The sequence below is a fragment of the Tarenaya hassleriana genome, unplaced genomic scaffold (assembly GCF_000463585.1).
Source record: "Tarenaya hassleriana unplaced genomic scaffold, ASM46358v1 Cleome10, whole genome shotgun sequence".
Taxonomy (NCBI): domain Eukaryota; kingdom Viridiplantae; phylum Streptophyta; class Magnoliopsida; order Brassicales; family Cleomaceae; genus Tarenaya; species Tarenaya hassleriana.
In genome coordinates this window covers 3,868,076-3,879,627 of record NW_010960188.1, presented here as the reverse complement: position 1 = coordinate 3,879,627, position 11,552 = coordinate 3,868,076, and the positions used below count along the sequence as shown (strand labels likewise).

Sequence of the window (11,552 nt, the reverse complement as noted above, 5' to 3'; positions counted from 1 at the left end):
GAGCCACCGGAGGAGGAATTTGGGGGCTAGGGCTTTTCAGTGGTGGGGCAACAGGAATAGTCGAAGGAGACGATGGGGATTTTTCAGTGGGTGAGGATGGAGAGTAGGTGTGAGTGGGAGAGGAAAGTGGGGGAGAAGAGACAGTGGGGAGGATGGCCGCGGACGGTGAAGAGGATGGGGTCCCAGTGGGGGACACCGGCAATCGCCCCTTAGAGAGCTTTCTTTTTTTTTTCGACATTTTAATACACAAGATTTTACTTATTTTTTAGATATATATTTTGAAAAGAATAAAAAGTTGAGTTTTTTTTTTTATTTTCTCTAGTTTTTATAATTTGAAAAATCATTGTGCATTGCATCTTTCAGAGGATCGGAGAAATCCATGTGAATGTCGCTCTCTATATGGAGACTCAAACCTGGAATGAGAATGAGTTTTGTTCCCTTTCTTACCATTTGAACTAACTATTCTTGTGTTATATATATATATATATACATAAGCTGGTTATAACTCTAAAGAGTAAACATTGAATCATTCAATTTATTTTAGGATACATCATAAGTTCATTTCAAGGGCAATATATGCTTCGACCAGGTCCACCGAAGAAGAGGTGTGATCCCAACTTATGGTGAAAACGGTAATAAAATAAATTGTAACATTCCTTCTTAGAGATGAGGTGAAAACCTTCTCCGGGCTCCTTCTTCACGTTCCCCTGTAGTACAGTAATGCGGCTTATTAAGGATGCCTTCCCACGACCATCCTGCGGGTAAAAACAACTTCCCATGCAAGTGGAAGTATGTTTGAAGCCATACTTCTTTACATTCTGGATCTCTCCTCCCCATGCCGCTTTCTTTGCCGTGTCCTTTAGCAATGGAAAGAGTTAGTTCGGCCAATACCCGACTTGGTGATTATTGGTTAGGAGCCACCAATTCTCGCTCCCAGGATCCTACCATGCATCAAGCCGTTAGTTTATCAATATATGATGTGAAACATGAATGTATTCGGTTTTTCCCATCTTTTTGTTATACCTTCCTTATAAGAAAGATGCATTTATATTCTGGACCACGAGGAGTTGAATAGTGGTTGAAGGCCGCACCAACAGCGATCTTGCTACTGGTTTGGACAAAGCCCTCACATTTGAGGTCATAACAGCCTGTTTTGTCGTACCCATCACCCTGTTTTGTTGAGTTTTCCATTAATTTGAATCGTGGTACATGAGAATATGTGGCTTAATCGTTAGGCCATATATGGATACGGAAACGGACCGAAAAAATATTAGATGAAACTTACAGTCCAATAAATAAAGAGTCTCGTGTTTTTATCGCCGTACACTACTGGATTTACCTATAAGCAAAACGCAAACAGAAAGATCAATCATCACATGTTTTTTTTCAATCATGACAGAAATATGAAACAAAGCCTACGAACGAGAAACCTGCCAACCCGCTTCCATCGCATCAACTGCGCGCCCCTCTTCATTCATGCTAAAAATCCACATCTGGCTCGCACTTATTTCATCATCCTGTTCAACAAATGGTTTCCACACAGTCATCCAGGCCTCGCTTCCTTGGTAACCTCCATTCTCCACTATCAACATGGCATACTAATGCAAAAAAAAAAATCAAAATTTATTTAAAAAACAACAATATATGTATGAGGATTGAAAATTTGTGAAATTTCGAATTGAAATGGAAACCTAATAATCCTCTAGCAATGTTTAGCACTGGTTCGAGTTCTATAAAGAACTCGAAAATTTTAAGAAAATTCTAGGAATGAAATTAGAAGAACACTTGGAAGGAAGATATTTTTTAAAAAAATTATTTCCATTGATTTTGCGTCGTATTACAACGAAAGGAAATATGACTATTTATACTCATTTCATAACAACTATTCATATAAATGTCCTAAATAAAATATGTTAATATCAAGATTTTCTATTATAATATCTAAATATGTTATTATAACTATCTAAACTTTTCTAACTAAATATCTAGATATGTTTCTTATAAATTGTTTTAGAAATTAGATCATAAATTAATTTTGGATTTGGCCCCAATTTATATTGGATCAATGATCCAAAATTAAACTTAGCTTAAATTAATTTGATTGAAGCTTAAAATTAATCAAAATCAAGTTTAACTTCAGCAATATACCTCACGTTTTTCCAAGGAATCTTTTTGAGTTGGGTGAAATCGAGATCCATGGCTGCTATAATTTGTATCTTTTTTTCCGTAATTTTTTATGGAACCCCAACGTAAGAGGTCTTCTCTTGTTGTTCTCCTTACTGGAACGGTGCTCTCTGGACATTCTCCGTTCTTATGCCATACCTGAGCTATGCCACCAGTTTTTGAGGAAGGATCTTCTTGGAGAAAACTTGGCCTCATCTATTTGACATCATTCAGATCATAACAGCATAAGAAAATATTGTGAGAAGAAATAGCAAATCAATGCTTTAGAAGTGAAAATATAAGACAAAAAGATTTAAAAGACGACATACCAAATAATTTCTACAGATAAGACATACCTGAATAGTGTGGTTCTTTAATAAAGGGTGATCGAAAGCGGGTTGATTGGTAATATGAACACAATCTATTATATCTCCATCTGGACTCTGTTCAAAAGTAAAATAACAACATAACATAATCCAAAACATGAACGCTGTTCATCTCGTGACTCAGTTATCCAACAAATGTATAAATAACAAAACATTTAAGAAATCTTATAGTTTATATATCCATTGAACTTACTTACTTTGATAGATTTAACAGCAGGTTTGTTGATTAGTTCCAAGTGTCTTTGTATCTCAACCTCTTGCAATTCTGAAATATCCATCTTTGCGGAGGAAGTTGTGATTATCAACATCGTGATTACCGGAATCAGCAGCAAATTGATCGCCCGATCAACCATGATGACATGAGATGCCATTCAAAAAGACAGAGATCAAAAGCTTTGAGATTGTTGGTATGGCTCTCGTTTCTAAATGTTTGGGATTTATAGACATAGAATTGGTCCATAGTCCAAACAATCGGATTTGTTTCCAGCGATACAGGTGATTTATTACATATAATAGATTATTTCCTAATGTTTGGGACTTATATTCGTAGAATTGGTTCATTTTATCGCATTAACTGCGCGCCCCTCTTCATTCATGCTAGAAATCCACATATGGCTCGCACTTATTTCATCATCCTGTTCAACAAATGGTTTCCACACAGTCATCCAGGCCTCGCTTCCGTGGTAACCTCCATTCTCCACTATCAACATGGCATACTAATGCAAAAAAAAATAATCAAAATTTATTTAAAAAACATTAATATATGTATGAGGATTGAAAATTTGTGAAATTGCGAATCGAAATGGAAACCTAATAATCCTCTAGCAATGTTAATAAAAGGATTATTTCACAAATATAATCAACTAAATTAAATAAATTATTATTTACCTAAATCCTATACGTTTTCTATGTTAATAAAAGGATTTCACTTTTTTAATTCATCTAATTACACATGAATGAGGAAATCGAAGTCGGTTCACATTGTGACGAGAGGAAGTAAAAAGGTCCGCGATTATATTTTCCGTGAAATCGAAATGATGCCAATAACATCATATAATAATACGATCCATAGGTAGAGCAATTGATTCAGATTTGTTTGATCGAAATGTGCAACGCCAAATATGGAATTTGTTAAAATTAAGGATTGATCTGAATACAACGAGAAAGCAAACAAAAAAAACGAAGAAACCCGGATATGATCTTCTAGATGTGATCCACTTTCCTAAAATGTTATTCTCTCCCCACCGAGCAAAAGAGAAACCCAAGAATACGTTTAGAGATATAGAGAATATCAACAACAATTGATTTGCTCGTCAAAAGTTGTCCGAAACAAAAAAATCCGAAAAAAATGATGAACAAAAAAAGATGGGGAAGAAATAACAAGTTTCTTCACCAAAAACCCTTTCAAATCTCTCAAAATTGATCATATATCTCGTACCCAACTTGTCATGATGTTTTCCTTATATAAAATATCGAAAGTCATCATCAAAAGTTACAAAATCGACACTTTAAATGCGAAAAATCACATTTGTTAAAACTGACGCATGGCATGTGAGTTTTCTGTACAAAATAAGTTTCTCTCAGAAATCTGGCGCAGGTTGTGTCAGATCTGACACGAACAATGTCAGATTTCTGTACCAAAATTTTTGTTTTAATTAGGAAGACTGAGTTCTAATTCTCTTCCAACCAAACTTGTTCACTGTCGAACCAATGCATATTTATTGACCTATATCACATCATTTACAAACATTAACTCCTCCACCATACTCGTAATACACATAACTACGAATTTCTTGAGAGATTTATTAAATCCATCAATTTACTCTAAAATATCAAACAATCCTCCGCCATTTTAGAGTAAATTATCCTTGAAAACCGAGCGACAATCCGTCATCCTCACAACTTTGTGCATAAATGAAAGTATCTTTCGACTGAACTTCCACTTAGTGTAACGTACAACAATAAACTCGAATTACATAGATGTCGAAACGATTGAACCTAGTAATCCTAATTGAGCTACCGAGTACAAAATATACACGAAGTCGATACAAGTTTTTCTGCAATCCTTGACACTATAACGATCATGTGTCCATATCTATTCACAAGCACACAGATGTTGAGCCATCAACATCTTGAAGCGGCCTCACTTCATGCTTGTATAGGTGAATTCTTTATGATATTGTGTCTTACAACTAAGCACTTTGTCAAATGACTCATTAAGTAAAACATCATCTTTACATTGCATAACCTAGATGCTACCTCGGGATGTGTAGTCGTGAAACATGTACAATCACATAGTAAAGGATTTAACTCATTGAACTCAAGATCTAGCATTATACTAGACGTTGAGTTGAGATTCCTTTACTGCAATTCATAAAACCGGCTCTAGTCCCATCCCTTGCGATATTTTGTGTACCACGTCCCTTGGCAAGCTATTTATGAAAGCATCCGCCAAATTTTGTTTGGTCCGCACAAAATCCACCATTGTGCAACGTCAAATATGGAATTCTAAGACACCGGTTTAGTTCTTGCGAATTCTATCACCGATAATTCGTCTTCCTTGTTGAATCCTCTCAAAGTCAATTACCGAAAGAAAACAGACAAAACAAGAATGTAAAGACACAGAGGATTACGAGTTCAGTACGATCGGTGTGATAGTACCTACGTCTCGGGAGAGAGAGGTTTGTTTATTAGATGATCTCGGGTTCTTAGTTACAAGAGAACACCAAAGGAAATTTCAGAAAGATTAACAATGGCGGAACTGGATTCTCGGTTCTGCTCTTTATTTAACTCATTAACTAACTCCCTGGAAAATTTCCACTTTGCCCTTTTTTTCGTTAACGTCATTTGACCTTCTGAATGAACCAGAGTCTTCAACTTGTTTGTTTACTCAGGTAGCTTTCAATAAAACTCCACCTTACTTGAGAAATACCAACCTTCGATTTTCAATTCAGTTTACCTCTTTCTTTGTGTCACGCATCTAATCTTCTGACACTCGAAGCAAGCTCAGCAGTGTACTGAGCCTACTTACAGGGATGACCTTTGTTAACAGGTCTACGAACATCAATGTGTTTCGTCCTCTCATGATGAACTGAGTTCTTGGATAAATCTATAGCGCTTTGTGAATCACGCATCACTTCAACGAACTTCTGATCAAAATCAAGCTCAGTAACTAATCCTTTTAGCCAAAGCCCTTCCTTTAGAGCATATGACAAACCAAATATTCTGCTTCAGTTGTGGAGAGAGCTACCACACTTTGTAGTCTTGACTTCTAACATACAGTATTCCCACCGACAGTAAAAACAAAACCAATTACTGACCTTCGTTTATCCAGATCTACTGCATAATCCGAATCACAAAATCCTTTTATGTAAACTGCTCTGTTTTTCTGTACTTCAATCCATAACCTACTGTAACCATCATGTATCGCAAAACCCATTTCACTGTTTCCTAATGACTTTTCTCTGGTCGTCCCATAAACCTGTTGATCGTTGCATACATAATACTACCCACTGCATTTGAATATGGAATAGAATCAGCAAATTCTGCATCAAACTCTTCTGCTTCTTAACTTGAACTCAGTTTAAAATGTGCTCCTAGAGGCGTCTAAACCTCCTTGGCATTCTCCATATTGAAACTCTTCAGCACTTTATGGATGTACTCAGATTGTGACAAGACCAGGGTTCCAGCAGCTCGATCTCTTCTGATTGTCATGCCTAAATCTTCTTGGCAGGTCCTAGGTCCTTCATATCAAACACATGTTATTAAAAACTGGAGAAAAAAATAAGAACGAAATCGAACTGAGGGACCAAATATCCCTTCAAGGCGTGAAGAAACTTTTCTAAAACCGTTATTCTGTCTGTTACGAGCAAGGACTTCCGGAATACGATTCTGAGATACAATGAAGAGAAATATGTTCTAGAATTATTCATTCAAGAATGCATAGATAAGGAAACATGAAGAAGAAGATGAACGAAAGCTTTCAGGAGAGTTTTTGCAAGAAACTACCGAAAGTGCTCTCAAAATCTCTCAAAAAGAATTAGATCTCGTGTCTTCAACATTCTCTTAATATTTTTGTGATAAACCACCAGAGACATCGTCAAAAGTTGTATCAATTTAGTAGTTTTCATACGAAAAATCGCATTTGTTCATGTTCCAGACATTTAACATGGTCTGTGTCAAATCTGATATGGTCCATGTCAAATGGCTGTGCAAAAATAACATTCTCTCAGAGAATTGACACGGTCCGTGTTGCATCTGACACAACCCGTGTCAAATTTCTGAGCAAAAAACAATATTTTCTTAGAGAATTAACATGGCCCGTGTTGAGTCTAACACAACCGTGTTATATTTGACACAACCCGTTTTGAATCTAACACTGCCCGTGTTAGAATTAACATGCTTGTGTTACAGCCCGTGCAGAATTTCTGCACTTAAATTTCACAACTAATTACAAATACATATTTCACGAAACACATGTATATACTTAACCAATTCATACTGTATCATTTACAAATATATAACTCCTACACCATATTCATAATATATATAAATACGAATTTCTTGAGAGATTATTATTAAACCCATTCATTTAATCTAAAAATTACAACAATCCTCCACCATTTTTAGAGTAAAATAAACAATGGAAAATCAACCAATTAATCATTCATCTTCACAATGTTGCGCATAAATAAAAGTATCTTTACGATTGAACTTCCACTTAGTGTAATATACAACAATAGACTCGAATTCCGTAGGTGTCGAAAACGATTAAACCTACGTAATCCAAGTTGAGCTACAAAATATACACACACACAAAATCAATACATTTCCCTGTATATCTTGACACTATATCGGACATGTATCCATATCTCCTTCATATGTCGAGCCTCCAACATCTTGAAACGGCCACACTTCATGCTCCCATAGGTGAATTCTTTCAAATCGTGCTCTGCAACTGAATTCTTTCAAATCGTGCTATGCAATAAAGCACTTTATCAAAGAATTCATTAAGTATGAAACAACCTCTTTACGTTGTATACCAAGATGCTTAACTCGGGATGATTCCCTTCTAAGTATCTACAACCACATATTAGAGGATTTAACTCATTGAACTCAAGATCTAACGTTGTATTTAGACGTCAAGTTGAGATTCCTCTAAATGTGATTTAATCAATACGCTCAAGGTCCATCCCTATAATCATTTTGTGCAACATGTCCCTCGACAAACTTTTGGCTAAAGCATCAGCCAAGTTTTGTTTTGTTTGCACAAAATTCACCACTATGGTCCCGTCTTTTATAAGACCGTTCTCATAGCTATGTCGTAAACCAATATGTCTAGACTTCCCGTTATACACATTGCTATATGCCTTAGCCAACGTCATTGCGCTATCACAATATATTGTGATAGGTGATACTGGTTTAGGCCATAATGGTATTTCAAATACAAAATTCCTTAGCCATTCAGCTTCTTTTCCTGCAGATGCTAAGTTTGTTTCTTGGAAGCCCATGAAATTGCAGCTCCACCTAAAAGATAAAGCCAACCACTCATCGAGAAATGATCCTCCTCACTTGAGTTCCAACTCGCATCCGTATATCCTTCTAATACCGAAGGTTGACCCGTGTAGCAAAGACCGTGATTTATGATATGCTTCAAGTATCGAAATACTCTCCGTACAACATACCAATGATGTACGCTCGGGTTATTAGTGTACCTACTCAGGGTTTAATACTAGCCATAACATACATTAAACATCCAATGACGCTAGCATATTCAAGTTGAGACATTGGTTCCCCTTTGTTACTACCAATTTAGCATTACAATCCATCGTTGTAGAAACCGGAGTACTTTCGTAGAGATCAAAACGTTTTAACACTTTCTCAATGTAGTATGATTGAGAGAGTGAAATCGTACCGTGATCTCTCATTATCCTAATTCCATGGATAACATCCGCTTCTCCTATATCTTTCATCGAAAACTTCGATGATAAGAAATCTTTTGTTTCTTGACTTGTTGTAATTCCGTACTCAATATGAGCATTGTGACAACCCAGGATACCGTAGGAGGGCAGGGAGTGATCGCCGGTGCGAGAGGCATGGACAATGGGCGCCTCCTGACGAGCTTCTGGGTAGGGGGTACAGGGATGTAGCGGATGCACCGGAATGAGAGAGATCCGAGGGCTATGTAGGTACGGTACTACACAGTCTAAGATAACTTAAAGGAATTAATTGAGCTACTCATAGCAACAAGATGCATCTACCTTTTCGGTTGTCCATCTCGAGAGAATTCAAAAGTTAAGCTTGTTGGCCTTGGAGTAGTCTTAGGATGGGTGATCTCCTGGAAAGTACTTTCCGGGATGCGTGCGAGTGAGGACAAAGCACGTTAAAAGGTCCCGTATTGTTGTGTGGGGACAGCTCTATCATTCCGTAATGGTCTCGGGTCATTACAAATGGTATCAGAGCCGGTTCTCTCCCAGTACGGTGTGGTTCGTGGACGAACCAGGCGGAAGCTGGTGGGCATGTGACAATCCACGATACCATAGGAGGGCGGGGAGTGATCGCCGGTGCGAGAGGCATGGACAATGGGCAGCTCCTTACGAGCTTCTGGGTAGGGGGTACAGGGATGAAGTGGACGCACCGGAATGAGAGAGATCCGAGGGCTGTGTAGGTATGGGACTACACAGTCTAAGATAACTTAAAGGAATTAATTGAGCTACTCATAGCAACAAGATGCATCTACCTTTTCGGTTGCCCATTGTTGGGTTTTTAGGCTACGGTTTCCTAGCATGCGATCATATCGATCTAGGGTTTGGTTTACTAGGTTTCATGCAGCGGAAGGATAATCTAAACCTAGTCAAACGTCACACGCAACCAAAATCATCCGTAAAACCCCGACAGATCGTGTATATCACCGTAGGAATCGAATACTTACCTCTTTCCTGAAGATCTGAAAGTAGCAATCGATCCAGGGCCTGTTTTAATCACCAAGAGCTGAAAGTACAGCTCCTCTACACGTATCCACACCGACGGGAAGGATTCCAAACACTTTTGGAACTGATCTGCTAGGATCTATGAAGTGAATAGGGTTTCAAAGACTTGGGATCGAATCCCGGGAACTAGAACCCTCAAAAGAAACGATTTTCTTGTGTTCTAGATCTGTCTTAGGGTTCTGTAAGTGCGCAGTGGTCTTCCTTGTGCTTTATGTAGATGATATATTGCTCATCGGAAATGACATTCCTACCTTGCAAGGAGTAAAATCCTGGCTAGGATCAGTCTTTTCGATGAAGGACTTAGGAGAAGCCGCCTATATTCTAGGAATCAAGATCTATAGAGATAGATCGAGAAGGCTTCTTGGTCTAAGTCAGAGTACATACATTGACAAGGTCTTGAATCGGTTCAAGATGCAAGACTCCAAGAGGGGTGCCTTGCCAATGGGACATGACGTAGCTCTTAGCAAGACTCAGTGTCCAAAGACACAGGATGAGCAAGAGCGCATGAGTAGGATTCCATATGCCTCGGCAATTGGATCCATCATGTACGCCATGTTGTGTACTCGCCCAGATGTATCATATGCATTAAGCATGACTAGTAGATATCAATCTATACCAGGTGAGGCTCACTGGATTGCAGTCAAGAACATCCGTAAGTACTTGAGAAGGACTAAGGATTTGTTCTTGGTGTATGGCGGATTGGAAGACGAGCTCGCTATAAGTGGTTATACCGATGCTAGTTTCCAAACCGACAGAGATGACTTCAGATCGCAGTCAGGTTATGTTTTCTACCTGAACGGTGGGGCTATCAGTTGGAAGAGTTCCAAACAGCCAACCGTGGCAGATTCGACTACAGAAGCCGAGTACATAGCAGCATCGGATGCAGCTAAGGAAGCTGTTTGGATCAGGAAATTCGTGGGAGACCTGGGCGTCATTCCTAGCATTGCAGATCCCATTGAGTTGTACTGTGACAACAATGGTGCGATTGCGCAAGCTAAGGAACCCCGGTCACACCAGAGATCCAAACACATACTCAGGCGATTTCACTTGATCAGTTGCATCTAATGCATATGATCATAATCATCTATCACACATCATGCTGGTCTTAATTCATCATTGTTCCCACAATGATAACTGACCAGGGAGTTTAGAATCATTCTATAATGATTCAAGGATGCCGAAATATAACAAACATGCCAATCATATAACGGGAATGTAATGCATTCATAAACCAATGAATCAATTCAAAGTCAAAATGTCATATCACGGATCATCCTAGAGCATTACAACCAACAATCTCCCACTATGCTCTATGATCTATCCTACAAGCATCTAATCCAAACACATACTCAGACGATTTCACTTGATCAGAGAAATCATCGACAGAGGAGACGTGAAGATAAGCAGAGTGTCGACAGATGATAATATTGCCGACCCGATGACGAAGCCTCTCACTTCGTCAAAACATGATGGTCATTGAACGGTGGGGCTATCAGTTGGAAGAGTTCCAAACAGCCAACCGTGGCAGATTCGACTACAGAAGCCGAGTACATAGCAGCATCGGATGCAGCTAAGGAAGCTGTTTGGATCAGGAAATTCGTGGGAGACCTGGGCGTCATTCCTAGCATTGCAGATCCCATTGAGTTGTATTGTGACAACAGTGGTGCGATTGTGCAAGCTAAGGAACCCCGGTCACACCAGAGATCCAAACACATACTCAGACGATTTCACTTGATCAGAGAAATCATCGACAAAGGAGACGTGAAGATAAGCAGAGTGTCGACAGATGATAATATTGCCGACCCGATGACGAAGCCTCTCACTTCTCGCCCAGATGTATCATATGCATTAAGCATGACTAGTAGATATCAATCTATACCAGGTGAGGCTCACTGGATTGCAGTCAAGAACATCCTTAAGTACTTGAGAAGGACTAAGGATTTGTTCTTGGTGTATGGCGGATTGGAAGACGAGCTCGCTATAAGTGGTTATACCGATGCTAGTTTCCAAACCG

The 11,552-nt window shown here is 38.6% G+C and overlaps 1 protein-coding gene across 1 annotated transcript; it reads right to left on the bottom strand.

Annotated features, from left to right (window-relative positions):
- Nucleotides 1–1,270: 1,270 nt before the first annotated feature.
- Nucleotides 1,271–2,860, bottom strand: LOC104804902. Its single transcript, XM_010529267.2, has 5 exons — nucleotides 2,747–2,860; nucleotides 2,520–2,606; nucleotides 2,149–2,379; nucleotides 1,431–1,598; nucleotides 1,271–1,339 (listed from the first exon to the last, which is right to left on the bottom strand). Exons 1-5 carry the CDS (start codon nucleotides 2,855–2,857, stop codon nucleotides 1,271–1,273), a joined length of 666 nt encoding a protein of 221 aa, XP_010527569.2. The 5' UTR covers nucleotides 2,858–2,860.
- Nucleotides 2,861–11,552: the final 8,692 nt, after the last annotated feature.

Bases quoted from the DNA above. Each gene is read 5' to 3' on its own strand.
- LOC104804902 (XM_010529267.2), bottom strand. From the start codon at position 2,857: ATGTTGATAATCACAACTTCCTCCGCAAAGATGGATATTTCAGAATTG. The intron at 2,380-2,519 runs GTATGTCTTATC...GATGTCAAATAG, and splicing joins TAAAGAACCACACTATTCAG to ATGAGGCCAAGTTTTCTCCA. The intron at 1,599-2,148 runs GTATATTGCTGA...TTTTTGCATTAG, and splicing joins ATTCCTTGGAAAAACGTGAG to TATGCCATGTTGATAGTGGA.